Raw genomic sequence first — 20775 nt, 5'->3', positions numbered from 1 at the left:
CTTGGTGAGTCTGGCTAATGGTTTATCAGTTTTGTTTATCTTCTCAAAGAACCAGCTTTTAGTTTTATTGATCTTTGCTATTGTTTTCTTTGTTTCTATTTCATTTATTTCTGCTCTGATCTTTATGATTTCTTTCCTTCTGCTAACTTTGGGTTTTGTTTGTTCTTCTTTCTTTAGTTCCTTTAGGTGTAAGGTTGGATTGTTTATTTGAGATTTTTCTTGTTTCATGAGGTAGGCTTGTGTAGCTATAAACTTCCCTCTTAGAACTGCTTTTGCTGCATCCCATGGGTTTTGGATTGTTGTGTTTTCATTGTCATTTGTCTCTAGGTATTTTTTGATTTCTTCAGTGATCTCTTGGTTATTTAGTAACGTATTGTTTAGCCTCCATGTGTTTGTGTATTTTACTTTTTTTTCCCTGTAATTGATTTCTAATCTCATAGCATTGTGGTCAGAAAGGATGCTTGATATGATTTCAGTTTTCTTAAATTTACTGAGGCTTGATTTGTGACCCAAGATGTGACCTATCCTGGAGGATGTTCCGTGCGCACTTGAGAAGAAAGAGTAATCTGCTGTTTGGGGATGGAATGTCCTATAAATATCAATTAAATCTATCTGGTCTATTGTGTCATTTAAAGCTTGTGTTTCCTTATTAATTTTCTGTTTGAATGATCTGTCCATTGGTGTAAGTGAGGTGTTAAAGTCCCCCACTATTATTGTGTTACTGTCGATTTCCTCTTTTATAGCTGTTAGCAGTTGCCTTATGTATTGAGGTGCTCCTATGTTGGGTGCATATATATTTATAATTGTTATATCTTCTTCTTGGATTGATCCCTTGATCATTAGTGTCCTTCCTTGTCTCTTGTAACATTCTTTAAAGTCCATTTTATCTGATATGAGTATTGCTACTCCAGCTTTCTTTTGATTTCCATTTGTATGGAATATCTTGTTCCATCCCCTCACTTTCAGTCTGTATGTGTTCCTAGGTCTGAAGTGGGTCTCTTGTAGACAGCATATATATGGGTCTTGTTTTTGTATCCATTCAGCAAGCCTGTGTCTTTTGGTTGGAGCATTTAATCCATTCATGTTTAAGGTAATTATCGATATGTATGTTCCTATTACCATTTTCTTAATTGTTTTGGGTTTGTTTTTGTAGGTCCTTTTCTTCTCTTGTGTTTCCCACTTAGAGAAGTTCCTTTAGCATTTGTTGTAGAGCTGGTTTGGTGGTGCTGAATTCTCTTAGCGTTTGCTTGTCTGTAAAGCTTTTGATTTCTCCATCGAATCTGAATGAGATCCTTGCCAGGTAGAGTAATCTTGGTTGTAGGTTCTTTCTTCCCTTTCATGCCACTCCCTTCTGGCTTGTAGAGTTTCTGCTGAGAAATCAGTTCTTAACCTTATGGGAGTTCCCTTGTATGTTATTTGTCATTTTTTCCGTTGCTGCTTTCAGTAATTTTTCTTTGTCTTTAATTTTTGCCAGTTTGATTACTATGTGTCTCGGCATGTTTCTCCTTGGGTTTATCCTGTATGGGACTCTCTGCACTTCCTGGACTTGGGTGGCTATTTCCTTTCCCATGTTAGGGAAGTTTTCAACTATAATCTCTTCAGATATTTTCTCAGGTCCTTTCTCTCTTCTCCTTCTGGGACCCCTATAATGTGAATGTTGCTGTGTTTAATGTTGTCCCAGAGGTCTCTTAGGCTGTCTTCATTTCTTTTCATTCTTTTTTCTTTATTCTGTTCTGGAGCAGTGAATTCTACCATTCTGTCTTCCAGGTCACTTACCTGTTCTTCTGCCTCAGTTATTCTGCCATTGGTTCCTTCTAGTATATTTTTCAATTCAGTTATTGTATTGTTTATTTGTTCTTTAATTCTTCTAAGTTTTTGTTAAACGTTTCTTGCATCTTCTGAATTCTTTTTCTGGAAGGTTGCCTATCTGCACTTCATTTAGTTGTTTTTCTGTGGTTTTAACTTGTTCCTTCATCTGGTATGTAGCCCTCTGCCTTTTCATCTTGTCTGTCTTTCTGTGAATGTGGTTTTTGTTCCACAGGCTGCAGGATTGTAGTTCTTCTTGCTTCTGCTGCATTGGGTTTTTAATGGGAATTCCTTCAGAGAGAATTGATGCCATTACAGTGTTGAACACAGAATTCCTCTTTTATCCCAGTATTTAACTCTTCATACATGTTATCTACATTCTTGATATTTTGGTCATGTGAATGAGATCTTTTTTGTTAGTGTTATTTTATGAGTTGGTTTCTGGGTATTTATTTTGTAATTGAACATTTTTCTGAACTCTTAACATTGTTTTGGTTGTTTGGTTTTAATTTTCTAGGTTGGCTTTCTGTCATCAGCAAGCAGTTTGACACCTCTTTATATACTTACTCCTTTTCCTTGTCTGGATTCACTTTCAGAACAGTGTTAAGAAATAATTGGTCGTAGTGAGACATCTCATTTCTGGTTTGAATGGCAATACTTTTAGAAGGTCACTACTAATTTTGATGTAGGACAACTTAAAATGAATTGGGACACTTAGAGTATCATTTGCCGTGCTCTGGAAAAGTTTAAAGATTTTAAAGGAAGGATCAATTTGTTTAAAATTTGTTAGAACTCAAGGTAAAAGCATCTGAGATTGGCATCTGTTCTGCAGAAAATTTTCCATCAGTTACATATTTTCAGATTTACTCATATAGAATTTTAATAAGCGTTCTTACTTTTTAAATCCCTGTATCAGGAGTTAATATCCATTTCTCAGTCTTCATTATATTTGTCTTCTCTTTCTTGATCAACCTTGTCAGCAGTTTTTCTATTTTATTGGTCATTTCAAAGATCAGTTCTTTGCTGTTAACTCCTTCCTGTGGTCTTGTTTTTTCCCCCCTCTCTGCCTTTATTCAAATGCTCGGTTAATTTATTTTCTGTTCTTTGTTACATAATAACAGAAGCATTTAACTTTTTGAATTTTCTTCTGAGTGTATTTTTGGATAGCATTCCATAGCCTTTGTTGTGTGAAGGAAGTGGGTTTTTTTTTTTTGCTGTTTGTAAGTTGCCTTTGAGTTTTTAAGTTCTTTTCCCAAGAGTTAAGAATTGAGTTTTTAGATTCTAAACGGTTTTTCTTTTTAAGCCTTTGTTATTAATTACTGATTTTTATAGCATTTTGATCAAAATGATGTTCTTATAGTTTCTGCTTATATTTGTGGTCTATTGTGTTGATTTTTTTAAAAAAAACTTTCATTGGTGTGTAGTACAGTTTTATATATTTATATCTTCTTTGTGACTGTGGCTCCTGTCTCCAGTAGTTGTTCTTGCCTTACAGTTCTACTTTTCTTGATATTAATATTTAGTGTATGTGATTTCTCATCCATTTAGTTTTAATATTTTGTTTTCTGTATGCTTTTTGAAACAGCATAAAAGATTCAGGGTTTGGGGGTGTTTTTTGTTTTTTTTTAATCTCCTAAAAGTCTTATTTTAATGGGGATTTTATTAAATACAGAATAGTTTTTAATTTTATATTCAGTTTTGAAAGTAGACTTAAAGGCTTATTTTGGTTATAACATTTCATTGTTTGTTGACAGTCCTTTTTATATCTTCATTTGCCCGTTCATTGAGTTTTTAATTTGCATTTGTGGTTTTTCAGTGATTTGAGCAACAGTTTGACTGTGTTTCAAGTTCTTAGATCATAACCTCTGTCCCTTAAAACTCTGTTCCACTGTCTTTTGGTTGGGGGAGGAGAGCAGTTGTTTATTCTGTTTTGTTTTGGCCAGTCTATGTTTCTTTCCTTTATGTTGGTAAATGGTTCTACTCTATGCTGTCCAGTATGGTAGCCACTATCCACACGTACCTATTTAAAATTAGGATAAAAAGTTCAGTACCTCACTCATACCAGCCACATTTCAAGGGTTGAGTAGTCATATGGCTAGTGGCTACCATATTTAGTTGCACTAATACAGAACTTCTTTACCATTGCAAAACTGCACAGGACAGTGCTTCAGAGTATTTTATGTAGCACTGTCAAGTTTTCTTCAGTAGTAGCTTTGGTTTTTGATTCCCTTAAGTTTGTAGTTGCCTGTTTTTAAGTATACCAATTATCTGTGTGTTATTGTTTCCTGTCCTTTTTATCTAGCTGTTACTACCTGCTCCACAGCATTGTTGTGATTATTAAATTAGATACAGGAAGTGACGGGCACATTTTGAATGCACATAATAAGTATTCAGATGTGAGCTAGCTGTTAACTTTTCTCTCACTGTTTTTATCCCTTTGGTTCTTCCATAGTGCAAAGGAATAAAACAGCTAAGTTTGTTGTCCACATCCTGTTTTGATTTTCTATATCATCAGTTCTAACCTATAGTTCCTTTTGTGTAGTTTTTTTTTTTTTTTTTTTTTGCGGTAAGTGGGCCTCTCCCGTTGCGGAGCACAGGCTCCGGACACGCAGGCTCAGCAGCCATGGCTCACGGGCCCAGCCGCTCCACAGCATGTGGGATCTTCCCGGACCGGGGCACGAACCCATGTCCCCTGCATCGGCAGGCGGACTCTCAACCACTGCGCCACCAGGGAAGCCCTTGTGTAGGTTTTAATTGTGCTACCTTGGGTTAATATTTTCTGTTTTCTTTTTAGATTTTATATTTACTTTTTATGTCATCTTGTCCTTTCACTTTGTTACTTTATAGTAGAGGCTATGTTATCTCTTACTCTATTAGGGATGCCAAAAGTTTTCATTAATTGTTTTATCAAACTTGTTTAATAGATAGTTTTCCAAAAATATGTTTTTTCTGAATTTCTCAGATTTGCTTTCTTTTCCTTTGTTCTACAGTGTTCTACTTTAGTCCCCATGCTGAGGGTTTTGTTTGTTTTTTCCTTTTGTCATTCTTAAAAACTAAGTTGATCTATCTACACTTTGTATTTATCACTAGGAAAAACTTAGTAGCTGACTGAATTAGTTTCCTGTCAAAGTTCTGGAGGCTAGAAGTCTGACATTGAAATCAAGTTTGTCAGCCCTTGCTGGCCTCTGAAGGCTCTAGGGAAGAATCCTTCCTTGCCACTTCCTGCAAGCAACCTTAGTAGTCCTTGGCTTGTAGTAGCATAATTCCTATTTCTGCCTCCATCTTCACACGATCACCTTCCCTGTGTGTCTGTGTTTTCACATGGTCTTATAAGGACACCAGTCATTGGATTCAAAGCTTACCCTAATCCAGTAGTACTTCATATTAAACTAATTGCATCTGCAAAGACCCTATTTACAACTACAGTCACATTCTGTGGTTCTGGGTAGGCATGAATTTTGAGGTAGGATCTGGGGAGGGGACACTATTCTCAGTACACTAGTTGTTGGTCCTTCTCTCTGCTGCTCATATGATGGTTGAACCCTTTTCTCACTTCTAAATCTAGAAGACAGATTGATAGGTGCTGTTCCCAATTCAGTTCCTGGGTTTCAGCAACTTTCAGACTTAATACACCTTTGCTCTGAAATAGTTGGACTTTCTTTTACTCCCACTGCCAGTTTTCTGGGGCTCTTCTATACCATTGAATTTATTGTGTGAAGAACTTAAGTTCTCTGTATATAGAAAAAATTATAGGTTTACCTGTCTCCTCCCCTGATTTTTTTAATTCTGTGAAGTATAAAGGATGATGTAACAAAAATCGATGTATGTACCAACCTAAATGTTAATATTCAACATTTTTTTTTACTTCATGTGTTTCTTTAATATTAAAAGAAAATTATAGATAACTAGGGCTCCTTTTATTTTCTTCCATCTCCTTTACGTGCTTTCTTCCCCAGAGCTAACCACTATTATGAATTTGTGTATACTCCCAGTTCAGGTTCTTAGATCTCTACTACACATATATGTGTGCAAGAGCACAAAATGCAGTATTGTTTATTTAAAGTTTATATAAATGCTGTCGTTGTACGTATTCTGCAACTTGGGTTTGGTTTTTTGGTGTGTGTTTTTGGGAGGTGTATGTGTGTGTCTTAATTTACTGTTGTGTTTTCAAGATCTCCATGTTGATGTACAAAATTTTAGTTTAGCATTTGTAAATAATCCACATTTCCTAAAAAGACAGTATTTGTGTGGGTGTGAGTGTATCCATATCCTGTTTGTTGACTTCAGGGTTCTAAATTTAACTCACATCTTGGGCTTATTGTGTTCATATCTTCTATATCCTTTGGTCTGCTTCCTATTTTTTTTTTTTTTTGGAATATGTTTGATATGTGCATTGTGTAAGTTTAAGTTACAGTTTGATTGCCATTGTAGCCTTAGGTAACACCTCTATCTTCACATACTTACCGTTTCTTTTTTGTGGTGAGAATAATTAAGATTTAGTCTCATAGCACATTTGTTGTTTATAATACAGTGGCATTGTCTATAACCACTGTACTCTGTATTAGATCTCCAGGACTTGTCTACTGGTAGTCAATTTATACCGTTAAACTACCTCTCTCATTTCCCCAACCTCACCTCCATTTCTTTTTCTCTTTTCTTTTTTTTTTTTTTAAATTCATATATGTTCATACAGTTCCAGGGCGACTGGTTAGGTACATCGTAGTTAATGATTATTATTTCTTCTTCATCTTCATTCCTTTCATCATTATGTTGTTTCCCTTTTGATCTCTATTAATTTTACTTTAAATGGGTTTCTTTGGTAAGTACTTGCTAGATACATCCTTTTCCATCTCTTTGTTTTCAGTTTTTCTGTGTCAGTTTGTTTTGATGTGTTTTAAAGAGGTGATTTAAATCCATTTATATTAACTCTGATTACTATCATGTTTGGAATCAGTAATTTCTCTTAATTTTTTTTTAATCCTTGCCTTTTCTTTGCCTTGTTTTTATGCCTTTCTGCTGTCTATTGGGTTAGTTGAAAGTTCTTCTCATCTCTGTCTGCTTTGGGAACAGTAGGACTTTAGAATGCCTCTTTATAAAACTCCAGCCTTGGGACTTCCTTGGTGATGAAGTGGTTAAGAATCTACCTGCCAGTGTAGGAGACATGGGTTCGATCCCTGGTCCAGGAAGATCCCACATACTGCGGAACAGCTAAGCCCGTTCACCACAACTGCTGAGCCTGCGCTCTAGAGCCTGTGCGCTACGACTACTGAAGCCCACACGCCCTAGAACCTGTGCACTGCAGCTACTGAGCCAACGCGCCTGGAGCCTGTGCTCTGCAACAAGAGGAGCCACCCCAATGCGAAGCCCACGTACCACACTGAAGAGTAGCCCCTGCTCTCTGCAACTAGAGAAAGCTCATGTGCAGCAATGAAGACCCAGCAAGCCATAAATAAATAAAATTGTAAAAATAAATAAAAAAGTAAAACTCCAGTCTTTCCTACCCATTATCTATAATTTATTTTTATTATTTTAGTTACCTTGTTTTTAAATCCCTCCCAAATTAGCCATTTTTAGGTTTATGCTTATTTACATTTACCAATACTTTTGCCATTCCTGTTCAGTGTTGCTTCTTGCATCCTACTCAATTCTTGCTGAATACATTTAGTAGCCTTCTAACAATGGTATAAGTTGTAAAGTCCTTATAAATTAAAAACATACAGAATTACATTTATGTGTGAAATGTGTATATATGTGTATTTGTGAATACACACACAGTTATATATTGCCTTTATTCTTGCATGATGACTTAGCTGCATGTAAATTTATATTTAGCACTTTGAAGATAATTTCATTGCCTTCCAATATTTATTGTTGAAAATTCTGATGTGAGCTTAAGTGTCATTTCTTTATAGATTATCTGTATCTTCTCTCTGGTAACTTAAATCTTTACCCCAACCCCTTCTGGTTTTGTTTTTATGTTTCACAATATCAAGGGACATAGTTAGATGTATGAATTAGTTTTTAGCCACTAGGTCTTGGTGTGCACCCTCATTCTGAGAGTTCTTGTTCGTCTTGAGTTTTGAAAATTTTCTAGTCATTATTTATTCCAATTTTTCCTTTTTTATTCTCTTTTTAAAGATAGAATGTCTGTCGATTGTTGTTGATCTCATTCTCTCCTCCATATTGCTTCCTTTCTTTTTATACTTTGCAATTTCATATCTCTTCCTATGCTTTATTTCATGTAGTCTTCTCTGACTGTTCCTCCTCTTTATCAGTTTTTTCTCCAGCTGTGTTTAGTTTATTGGTAAACCTGTCAATTGGGTTTTTTATTTCAATGTGTACTTTTTTTTTCAGAATTTGTTACTTTTAGACACATCCTCTTTTTTTCATCCTGTTCCTGTTTCATAACATATATTCCTGCCATTATCACTATGAAAAATTTTAATATACTTATTTTAAAGTTGTTTTCTAATTGTTCTATTTCTAGCTTGCCCAGGGCCACTTCTTCCCATTTTTGCATGTACTGACTGCCTCATAACAGTCTGTGTTCTTTTATGATTTACAATACCTTTCATGGTGAGCTTATCTGGGTCCAGGGTGAGGGAGGCATGCTTTGTTTAGGAGTCTTGTGATCCCTGGACTGTGAAAGTGTCCTTAAAGCACAGTTTTCCATTAGCTTCTGAAGAGACTTCAGGAATCTAGGTGAATTTGGAGTGGCAGATTCTTAGCTTAAGATCCCTGCACATAAACAGGTAGTATGAATTTGGACCTCTTACATGAACATGGATCAGGAGGGGACTTTCACTTTCTCCCTGTTGGCTTTTTCCACAGAAGTCCCGGAGTAGGTGTTAAACTTCCTTGCCACTTCGCTGGGTGGTTGACCAAGACCAGCCTTGGCTTTGCATTCTTTTTCTGCTTCTTGCATCTTGCAATTTCTTTTTTAAAATTAATTAATTAATTAATGGCTGTGTTGGGTCTTTGTTGCCGAGCACAGGCTTTCTCTAGTTGCTGTGAGCGGGGGCTACTCTTCGTTGCGGTGTGCACGCTTCTCATTGCGGTGGCTTCTCTTGTTGTGGAGCACGGGCTCTAGATGTGTAGGCTTCAGTAGTTGTGGTGCATGGGCTTAGTTGCTCCACGGCATTTGTGATCTTCCCGGACCAGGGCTCAAACCCGTGTCTCCTGCATTGGCAGGCAGATTCCCAAACCCTGCACCACCAGGGGAGCCCACATCTTGCAGTTTCTTACTCCTGATTCAGGCCTTTGGCAGAGTGATCATGTATGTGGACTCCTCAGAATAGTGTTTTGTTTTGTTTTTGTTTTTTTAATTTTTGGCTGCATTGGGTCCTCGTTGTTGCACGCGAGCTTTCTCTAGTTGCAGCGAGCAGGGGCTACTCTTCGTTGCAGTGTGTGGGCTTCTCATTGCGGCAGCTTCTTGTTGCGGAGCACGGGCTCTAGGTGCGTGGGCTTCAGTAATTGTGGCACACAGGCTCAGTAGTTGTGGCTCGCGGGCTCTAGGGCGCAGGCTCAGTAGTTGTGGCTCACGGGCTTAGTTGCTCCACAGCATGTGGGGTCTTCCTGGACCAGGGAACAAACCTCTGTCCCCTGCGTTGGCAGGCGGATTCTTAACCACCAGGGAAATCCCACACTTTTTTAATGCATAAAAGACATCGGATTATAGGGGAAACTGAGTATGTTGAAACAGTTGTTAAAATATAAACTTGTGGTTTATTAATTGCTTTATTAATGAACTAAATAACAGGATTTAGCAGCAGGTATAGTAACTGTCATGATTTCAAAGTAGCGGTGAGCTCTTAGATAATTTGCAGTATCTGCCACCAGTGTAATGTGATGGGTGAATCAATTTGGAGAGCACTTCATGCCATATATGCTCCACTCAGAGATTCATAAAAGACGTTAAAGACTTAAAAGCCTTTTGTTTAAAAGAAAATCTTTTGTTTCCCCAACTTATTTGACAAGGAAACCTTGGTAAAGTAATACTGATTAAGCATGCTCATGAATTACTATGATTCCAAGAGAAGCATTTCAGAACATCTGCTTCCTGTTCTGTAATCTCTTTGTAGGTGATGTTTGGACGCTTGGCAATACTGAAATTTAAATTTTAAAATGAAAGCTTTAACCATCAACGTTTTCCATTTCTTAAAATCTCATTCTAAAATTATGAGTAGATGAAGTAGATGTTTTTAATTAAGTATGCCAAAGTAAATATAAAATACAGAAACTTTATTTGCAACATTGATTTACTGATCCCATTTTGTTTTCAAACATAGTCTGAATAAGTTTATAGGGAAATAAACTAATGAAAGGTCAGTCAGCGACTTTCCTGGCGGTCCAGTGATTAAGACTCTGTGTTCCCAGTGCAGGGGGCATGGGTTCAATCCCTGGCCAGGGAACTAAGATCCTGCATGCTGCACGGTGCAGCCAAAAAAATAATAATAATGAAATAAAACAAGTAAAAACAAAAAAAAGGTCAGTCAAATGATTGTACATTTTCTTTCACTATCTTATGTATTTGCATTGATTGTTTTAATTGCTGTGCACATACACTTGATTTTTATGTTGCATATACATACTTAATATCAGTGTACTTGGCATTTTAGATGCCACATAAGAAGTGATGCCATGGTTTGCTTAACCATTCCACAGTTCATTCTTTACTATTATATACCAAGTGAGCCATGAGTGTTTTGGCACAAATTTCAGAATCTCTACCTTTTTCATTATCATCTTAGACAAGTTCCTTGGGGGTCTACTTTCCAAGAAATATTTACCAAAGTCAAAGAATCTACTGTTGTTAACAGTTCTGCATATTGCAGGTTTAGGCTATTTTAAGATTGAATCAGGTAGTACCATCTTCAGTATTGTCGGTGATTTTTGCCACTGGTAATGCTTTTGACTTTAACAGTGATTCCTACCGTTACCAGAGACTCCTCTGTTCAGATTACCCAGACTCCATAAATGATTTTTAAAGTTTGTTTGAATCAAGATACAGATAAAGTCCATACATTCCAGTAAGTCTTTTAAGTCTGATTTTATAGGCTTCCCCTTTATTTTTTTCCTTGCAATTTAAACAGGTTTATGGTGTGCTTGGATGTTGTTTTCTTTGTGTTTTCATTTAGCTTGGGTTTTGCAGTTTCTTAAGTCTGTGGATTAGTGTCTTTAATCATTTTTAGCACAAACTGAACCATTATTTCTTCAAACATTGCCCTTGCCATATTCTCTGTCTTCTTCTCTCCTTATGGACCTCTGATTACAAGTATGTTGGATTTGATCACCGGGCATGTACATTCTGTTCTGTATTTCCCTGTTATTTTTTTCCTCTGGTCCTCAATTAATCTATCTCCCGGTTCTCTTATCCACACTTCTGGTGTGTCTAATAACGATGCCAAATTCGTTTTGAGTCAATGTTGGATATTATATATTTAAAAGATTTTCGCAGCTCTGATGCTCTCTTTCCCCAGAACAGATTCACCTTCCCCTGCTAGGCATATAGAATGGGAGCCGAAAACGTGACTGCAGTTAGGCACTGAGCTGAGTTGCAGCTAGGTTATAGTTTTGTTTGTTAGTTTGTTTGTTTTAACATCTTTATTGGAGTATAATTGCTTTACAATGGTATGTTAGTTTCTGCTTTATAACAAAGTGAATCAGCTATACATATATCCCCATATCTCCTCCCTCTTGCATCTCCCTCTCACCCTCCCTATCCCACCCCTCTAGGCGGTCACAAAGCACCGAGCTGATCTCCCTGTGCTATGCGACAGCTTCCCACTAGCTATCTGTTTTACGTTTGGTAGTGTATATATGTCCATGCCACTCTCACTTCGTCCCAGTTTACCCTTCCCCTGGGTCACAGTTTTGATAAGGCTTTGTTTCTCTCTGGTCCATTCTTAGGGCATGGTCCATTCATAGCCTTGTTTCTTACTCCCATTTCCAGATGAGAACCTGATTCGATGACCAGTGCCCTGAACTCTAATTGTAGTCTCCTCATCAAAGTGAGCCTGCCAGAATCTCTCTACTTTCCAGAGGCTTTCTGCTTAGCTTCTTAGCCTCCTGCCCATCACAGCTTCAGAATTTTCACAGCTTCAGAATTTTCCAAATGCCTTGGGAGCAGGAGTATCTGACATGTGTCATTCTTAGTTTCCTGTCCTTCCTTTTCACTGGGAATTTGGCTCTTCAGGTCTCTAAAGTTGTCCCTTCAGACCTACAAAAGCATCAGAATCTCTGCTCATTTCTCTGTCCCCAGAAGTGACCCTCTACCAAGGCACCAAATTCTAAGCATCACTCAGAATCACCCATTGTCCACAGGAAGAAGCAGCTCCACACTTCATGATCCTACACGCTCTCTGAAATCTTGACTCCTTGATAGTGTCACTGCTTTAGCATTTATCTTGTATCTTAAAGTTGAGTTTGCTTTTTTTTTTTTAATCTGGACTTTCTAGTTCTCAGAGTGTTGGTTTGCTATAAACTATCCATCATACCCCTTTTCCTTGCAATTTATTTGTTGAGAAAACTGGGTTATTCCAGTTATTTATCCAGTGGCTTACATTTTTCTGATTATATCCCTGTGGTATAACTTTCTCGCCTCTTGGCACATCTAACAATGTTTTTTTTGGATGTTGGGCGTTTAATTTTACGTGGTTGAAGTATAGGGATTGTATTTTCTTCCTTTAAAGAGGCTTTGTTTTGTTGGCAGGTAAGTTACTTGAGGTTCAGTTTTTCCTTTACTAGGGAGAGTGTAGAGTAGCCTACTTTAACTCCACTAGTAAATCAGGATCTTCTGGGGTCTTTTTTGAATGCTCTGTGCCACTTGGCTGGTCGCAATGGAGAAGTCTCCCTGCTTGTGTGAGCTCGGGGAACTGTTCAGTTCACAGCTCCTTCGTTGTTCTTTGCCTGACCTGATGGAGTTTCACCCTGTACGTGGGCTTCTTAGTATTCAGCAAACACTCAAGGAAATCTCATGAAGATTTCTGGAGCTCTTTTTCTGTATGGCTTCCTCTTCTCAAGAATTCTGCCTCATAATTACCAGTCACCTGAGCCTCTGTACTTCAGTCTCTGGGAGTGTATTTCCTCAACTCAGTGAAACCATCACGCTCTGCTTAGAATCCCTCACCTGCTGTGCAGTCTGCAGTGTGCCTCCAGGCAGAAAGCCAAGGCAGTCACAGGCTACCTCATTTGTTTCTGTCTTAAGCTGTGTGTTGTCCGGTTTTCTAGTTTATGGCTAAAGGATAAATACGAGCATTCTATAAGAGAAAAATGCCCTTTTATACTATTGGTTTACCCTTAAGTACAGTTTGTGCAGAAAGAAGCATGATTCATGTTACTTTATCTACCAATTTTCAAACAGTAAGTTGATTTCCTGCCATCTTCCAAGGGCAATCAATAAAGTCTTTGTGGAGGGGGGGGTGTATGATTATGAAGTCATCGACTTAAACGTATTTGAGTTATTCAAGTCATTGAAATTCTTTTCTATGCTCAAATTGTCATTTTTGATTAGTGGAAGCCTCCTCAAGCTTGCTGTTGAGTTCTTTTTTTTTTTTTTCCTTTTTGCTGTTGAGTTCTTTTGACTGCAGTAGTCTTGAGACCTTTCTTCTCTCTCACCATTAATATTTAATGGGAGCCTGTGCGTTGAAGTTTACTAGGAGGGATAACCATAATTTGAGCTGCATGGTTCTCAATGATTTTTGACCCACCTGCCCACCCCCAAGAAACATTTGACAATGTAGTCATTTTTGGTTGTCACAAAAGGTGGGGAGGAAGGTGTTACTTGCACCATGAGTAGAAAGGTCCGGGAAGCTGCTGCTTATTACAGTGCACAGGACATCTCCTCCCAACAAAAAAATTATCCAGCTCAAAGTGTCAGTAGTGCTGTTGTTGAGAAACCTTGACATATACTAATTTAGCTAGCATTTGTGTAGTGTTTCAATAGTTTGAGAAATCATATTACATTTCCCACAATCCCATGAAATTGGCATTATTGATCCTTTAATAACAGATGCATAAATTTGAGGAGGTCATACAACTAACAAGAAACAAGAATTTGATATCGATGATCTTTATGGTTGATGTCTTTTTTTTTCTCCCCCCATTATAAGTGAAGACAGTGTACTTTGTATGACTACAAAAATAACAGAGTTGAGACCAGACACTGTTCCAAGTGATATTTATTCTCAAAACAGCCTTATCAGATAAGCAGCTGTTATTATGGATGAAGCCATTACTTAACTTGTCTAAAGTTATACAGCTAGTAAGCAGCAGAGTTAGGGCTCAAACCCAGACAGCCTGGCCCCATTGCCTACACTTTTTTATTTTTTGCGTTACGCGGGCCTCTTACTGTTGTGGCCTCTCCTGTTGCGGAGCACAGGCTCCGGACGCGCATGCCCAGCGGCCATGGCTGACGGGCCCAGCAGCTCCGTGGCGTGGGATCCTCCTGGACTGGGGCACGAACCCGCGTCCCCTCAATAAAGTCTTTGTGGCCTGCCGATGGACTCTCAACCACTGCGCCACCAGGGAAGCCCTGCCCATACTTTTAACTACTGTATGTTGACACATAATTTTTCTTTTACAGTTTAAACATGTTTGTTTTATCTTTAAATCTTTAATACCTTTGGAATTTATTTTGATGTGAAGTAGGAATCCAACTTCTTCCCACCCCCTAGACCTTGATTTCCCTGATTCATTTATTGGAAAAGTCATCTCCCCCTGACCCTTTCTTTAGTTAATTCATTTAGAAATATTGCCTGTGTTAAACATTAAATTGTCATGTTATATATATTGATCTATTTTTTCTTTTTGTTTAATTAATTTTTCTGTTCCTTAACCAGTAGCATATTTTTTTAAATTACTGTAACTTTTAAAATGTGGTAGGGCATATCATTCCCGTCTACCTTTGCTTATCAGAAAATTTCTGGGAACTTTTCCCCTTGGCATTTATTCTTCCAGTTTGTAGTTTATTTAAGTTACATTTGTCTCTTCTCTCTTCTGTACCAAAAACCTACTGAGTTTAAGATTATAGATTAATCTGTAGAATATTAATAATTAATAGCTTTAAGCTTTGTGCTTAAAATTTCTAGTTAAACTTATTCCAGTATTTTTTTTATTGTTGTTATAGTCAAGAATAGATAGACTCTTTGGTCACTTGTATGTTTCTAAATAAAAGTTATTTTTAGGAAGATGACACTTGAGAAAAACACCTGAGGTGAGGGAATGACCATGGAGCTAATAGAAGAGCCAAGGGCAGGGGCCTGTGATCAGGAAGTTTGCCTGTCATTTTGGGGAAGGAACAAGGAAGTCAGAGGAACTGGTAGCGTGAGCTAGGAGAGAAGCAGGAAATGAAGTCAGAGAGGGGATAGAAGTGACAGATGTTATAGGGCTTTGTGTGTACCAGTGCCAGAACTTTGACTTTTATTCCTCATGAGATGAGCCATTGGAAGGTTTTGAGCAGAGGACTGGCATGGTCTGACTGAGGTTGTAAAACAAGATTACATCAACTACTGTGTCAAATAACTGGAAGGAGGGACAAGCAGGAAGACCAGTTTGGAGGCTATTTAAGAAACCCATATGAGAAAAGATAGTGACTGCAGTTGAGGTGGTATGAAGTGGTCAGATCCTGGATACATTTCGAAGGCAGAGACGATAGGATTTCATAATTGGTTTGGGGGTATGATAAAGGAGTTTAGGATGAGTCCAAGGATTTACGATTGAGCAACTGGAAGTTGGGAAGAGTTAGGAGCTCAGTGTTAACTCACTAACTCTGAATACCTGTTAAGACATCTAAGTGGAGATGTTGAATGGGCAGTGTGAAATTGTATTAATTGATGTCCTAATATCAAATACTTTTGATATCCAGGAATAAATCCCACTTGCTCATGGTAGGTTGTTTTTATTTTTTTGTGGTTTTAAAAATAAACAAATAAATAAATACATGTGTATAGTTTGGCATCTTAATTCTGTGTGTGTATATTTAAAGTTGCCCGAACTGTCCTTCAAAAAAATTCTCCAAATTTATCTCTTAATAAATTAAGATATTTTTATATACTTCTAGGTTCTATTAACACTTCACAGTTTTTCATTCAAAAGTAAGGTTGGTGTGTAAGTATGTGTGCACATACTTTTTATCAGGTTTTAAATCAATTCTATTTTTCTAAGAGGACTAAAGAAATCTAATTTTTTTTAAATTCTGATGAAAACTCATTTTTAAAAAAATTATTTATTTATGGCTGTGTTGGGTCTTGGTTTCTGTGCGAGGGCTTTCTCTAGTTGCGGCGAGTGGGGGCCACTCTTCATCGCGGTGCACGGGCCTCTCACTGTCGCGGCCTCTCGTGTGGAGCACAAGCTCCAGACGCGCAGGCTCAGTAGTTGTGGCTCACAGGCCTAGTTGCTCCGCGGCATGTGGGATCTTCCCAGACCGGGGCTCAAACCCGTGTCCCCTGCATTGGCAGGCAGATTCTCAACCACTGTGCCACCAGGGAAGCCCTACAAATCTAATTTCTTTATGCTAGCACCAGCCATTTTAATTGAATAGAAATTATCTGTTCTTCAATGTTTTTAAAGACTTCACTGAGGACACAAGAGTAGTCTGAGCCCCTGCCTTTATTTAAGGCATGTGTATTGTATTCTCCAGTTAGATGGAATATAAAAATTGTAACATTTAAACATTATAGAAATGCATAATGTGGAAAATGAAAGCTCTCCTTAATCTCCTCCCCACCATCATAACCACGTCAGTGGTTTCTTGCACATTCCTCTATCCTCCTTCTCTCTGCATCTCTCTACATGTTAGTGTTTTATTTGGATAACATTATTATGTCAAGACTATTTATTTTTATTTTAACTTGGCTGTGTGTATGTGTCTACACTATTGTATTTTGTATCCAGTTTATCAATTAACTAGTGCTTTTTTGAGGAGTTCTTATATGTTTGCATTTTTTCCTTTTTTCTCTTTATTAGGCCAGTCTTACAGTTTATCTAATTAATTGCTCTGTTCCTATCTAAGCCATTCTTGGGGTGGGTTTGGGAAGAGGGGGAGAAAAAACTCCCAAAGAGCAGTTCTTAAATTTGCTGTTTCTAGCATGTATTTTTTCTTTTGGTAATTTCAGTTTTTATTTTAATCTTTCTCCTAGTTTGTTCCTCTTGCCATATCGTTTTTACTCTACATCCAGTCTATAAAATGGAATGCTGTGCAGTGCCCACTTGGAGAGCTGATTGATGTCATGGGTTAATTTATGAGGAGAAAATATACCTCCCTTTTAAGATTTCTTATTCTGATTTTTATATGTTTTTCTAATCTTGTCAGTGTTTAAAGTTTTGGTGCCATTTTTGGATTCTGATTACCTAAATCCTCCCATTCATCTCCTGTGCAGTCTGTGGTCTTTGTCCCTGCCAACGTAGGCCCCTCTCTCTCTCTGCCTCAAAATGTTACCTCCCCCAGAAAGCCAGCCCTGGTTAAATAGGTTGCAAGAGGTATTTTTTCCCAAAATAGTACCAGTTAATGTCTACAGAAGTGTGTGTTTAGTTGGTATAATTTCCTTTCAAAGGCATCTACAGTTGCAGCTTATTAGAATACTTTTACTTTAGCGTAAGTTGCCCAGTCTAACCTTCACAGGGCCTTCTTTGAATGCCACCCATCTATGTCGCTGCAAGAAGGAGGCAGTTGGGCAATGTTGATAAAGACTGCGTTGTTCTCATATTTATCTTTCTTCTGTGCGTGTCTGTGAAGGCAAACAGCTTTCAAGAGTTGGGTGTGCTGAAACTAAACGCACCTCTCACAGTTGTTACAGAGTTTTGATGCTACCCTTTTGTCTTTATTATGATACTACCTTTGCTCCTAGCATCCCTTGTCATAGTGTCATTCCACAGACAAGTCCCTTCTTCTAGGACTGCATGCTACCCAGATGACTTTTTTGTGGTCATGATTTGGCAAATGCCAGACTTGTTCATCCTAACACAAGAACCTAGGGATCCTGCATTCAGCATGACCTGAAGTTTTCTCCTCAAAGCACAAAATCATAAAAATCCCATTTTGTTTTTAACAGAATTAAATCTTTTGAAGACTTAGATTATTTTTGATTGTGATTTATTTTCTGCGGTACGTGGGCCTCTCACTCTTGTGGCCTCTCCCGTCGTGGAGCACAGGCTCCGGATGCGCAGGCTCAGCAGCCGTGGCTCACGGGCCCAGCCGCTCCGCGGCATGTGGGATCCTCCCGGACCGGGGCATGAACCCGTGTCCCCTGCATCGGCAGGCAGACTCTTAACCACTGCGCCACCAAGGAAGCCCAACTGTGATTATTTTTGACTGTGGACTTAGCTGGAGAGGTATTTCTTATCCTGCTAACATGTATACAAAGGACGTTTAATGAAAATGATTTCTATCCCATTGGAGTTAATCTAACACAAAGACTGTGGGTATGAACACTCACCATCCCAAATTCATTTTCATTACTTAAGTATGAGCTTTATAACAGTAGATTTTTAGGCTAGGTTAAAGAGTAGCTAATGAGTTCTGTGTAGTCCACGGAAATTTGCCGTGTCGTTTCAGGCGACCTGGAAGTCTTTTTATAGCAGGAGATGTGAAAAGAACAGGAGAGGTATGGTTTGTTATTCATTAGTATGGCTCTTAGGTGGATGAAGTTGCTGAAGAGGGCAAAGTCATGTTCCAGCCAGAAATCTGGAGCCAGCTATTCACCTTAGCAGATGGTGGGAAACCATCAAGGTGGTAGAAACATACAGGTTTTGTAAAGTGTTCTTGGTAAGGACCTAAGGGCTTCACATAACTTGATGTCTTCATGGGAGAAGAAGCAGGTTTACTTAATTACTTTGAAGGTTAATGTGTTGGAGAAATGGAAATCTTTTAACAAACTGGTCAGACTTTTTGTTTGGTGTCATATATGTATCTAGAGAGGGCCTTTTTTTTTTTTTAGCTTGCAGGTCACTTTTATTTTATTTCTGATTTTATTGAGGTATAATGGACATATAACATTATATAGTTTCAGGTGTACATCATAATGATTTTTTGTTTGTTTCCGGCCGCACTGCGCGGCATGCAGGACCTTAGTTCCCCGACCAGGGATCGGACCCATGCCCCCCTTCATTGGAAGTGCGGAGTCTTAACCACTGGACTGCCAAGGAAGTCCCTAGAGAGGGCCTTTTGAATCTTTGGGATACTGAATGGGGAGCTGGGTTTTTATCAGACACTGAATTGTCAGTTTTGTCTGACTTTTCACAGGTTCACCGGAACAGCACAGTGCGCTCTGGCTGTGATGTGAACCCCTCCTGTGCACTGTGCGGCTCAGGCAGTGCCAGCACCACGCCTCCAGAAATCCACTATGAAGCCCCTCTGTTGGAACGCCTTTCCCAGTTGGATTCTTGTGTTCACCCGGTTCTAGCATTTCCAGATGGTAAGAAAGTCTACATAATATAAAGTCTAATACGTGAGACTTAAAGGGTTCAAAGTGAAAGAAAGTCGGCCAAGATTCTGGTACAACTCCCAGGTACTGTCAAGGTATTGCTGTCAATAAAGTCTTCTCTTAGAATTTTGCAAATAGATCTCCCAGACCGGAATGTGCCACTAAAACTTCGCAGCTTGCCAAGAGAGAAATTCCCCTAACACTTCAAATGGTGAGGCTAGGACAGTTTCCTCCAGCCACAGCGCTTGGAGCCTGGTCTTGTTATGCAGAGTCTGTCTTAAAAAATGTATTATCTATGTGTGCCATGATGTAAAACAGCATGGGCAGCGCTGCTAAGTTGATCTACCTGATAAGCCTCCGTGTCTGCCAATTTTCCTTTTCCACCTCCCTTTTCATAATTGCTTTTCTCCCACTACGTGAAAGTCATTCCTCTTACCTATATTGAGTCTTGCTGTGGGTCTTGCCCCCCAGAGTATAAAAACCTTGGGCAGTAGGGACACCAAAGGAACCATTTCAGAGTTCATGGCTCCTGAAGAAGAATCCTGTGGGAATTAAGTAAAAAAAGTTTTGAATAAAAAATAATGAAGATGGAGGTACATTATTTTTTTGTATATAACTTAAGGCAAGATTCTCTGCCTTTTCTGTCACCTTAAAATAAATATTTAGAGAATTAATAACTTACACCTGAAACTAACATATTGCACGTCAACTGTACAGTATTTAAGTTTTAAAAAGAGAAAGAATTAACAACTGAAATTAGATTTTACTGTGACTGTAGTCTGATTGAATAAGTAGGTGTAAAAGATTTTTTTTAGTTAAGGTAAATATTATATATGTACATGCTGAGGTGTTGGTATAAATAAATATCTTTAATGCATGTAGTATTCTAGAAAATACAGCCTTTACAACTGTCTGAGTTTATGATTTTCTTAAAAACTGTATTTCGGAATTCTCCGGCGGTCCAGTGGTTAGGACTCCATGCTTTCACTGCTCAGGGCCTGGGTTCAATTCGTGGTCGGGGAACTGAGATCCCACAAGCCTCGCGGTGTGGCCAAAAAAATTTAAAAAATAAAAAATTACATTTCAAATGGTGGGGGTACATGAGCAAAAATGTTGAAAACTGTTCTGTAGACTACAGGAAGCCAGTGTTTTCATAATCTGGATTTGTTTCACTGATTTGCAAATAATCTCATGATCTGGCCCCTCTTGGATCACTGTTATTTTATCTATGTGTTATGGCTTATATGATGGCTGTTTATGACCTTATTTTCCATTAGTTAAATTTTAAGTTCTCTCGGGATAAGGGACCATGTTTTTCTTCCTGCTCTATCCTTCATAGCACCTTACAGATAGTCTGTACAAGTTTTTGAAAGGAGGATAACTAAAACAGGAGTCTGGGGAATGTGAATTATATGGGATGTAAGATTTACTTATTGGCATGAGAAGAAAACCCAAGTTTTTTCTAGCATCAGTAGTATATTTTTCATAAAAGGGCAGATACTAAATAATTTAGGCTTTATGGATCATACTGGCTAGGTTTAGTCTATGT

The 20775-nt window shown here is 38.2% G+C and overlaps 1 protein-coding gene across 6 annotated transcripts in view; it reads left to right on the top strand.

Moving 5' to 3' along the window:
* The window catches only part of KANSL1 (KAT8 regulatory NSL complex subunit 1), a 171834-nt gene that overhangs the window by 133482 nt on the left and 17577 nt on the right, over positions 1 to 20775 (top strand). For all 6 annotated transcript variants that reach the window (XM_079906207.1, XM_079906202.1, XM_079906203.1 and 3 more), the window contains one exon: positions 19046 to 19217. In XM_079906207.1, coding sequence (XP_079762333.1) covers positions 19046 to 19217 — 172 coding nt within the window. The remainder of the gene's footprint in view (positions 1 to 19045; positions 19218 to 20775) is intronic.

This window comes from Stenella coeruleoalba (genome assembly GCF_951394435.1).
Source record: "Stenella coeruleoalba genome assembly, chromosome: 19".
NCBI classification, from domain to species: domain Eukaryota; kingdom Metazoa; phylum Chordata; class Mammalia; order Artiodactyla; family Delphinidae; genus Stenella; species Stenella coeruleoalba.
This window is presented reverse-complemented; position numbering and strand designations above follow the sequence as displayed.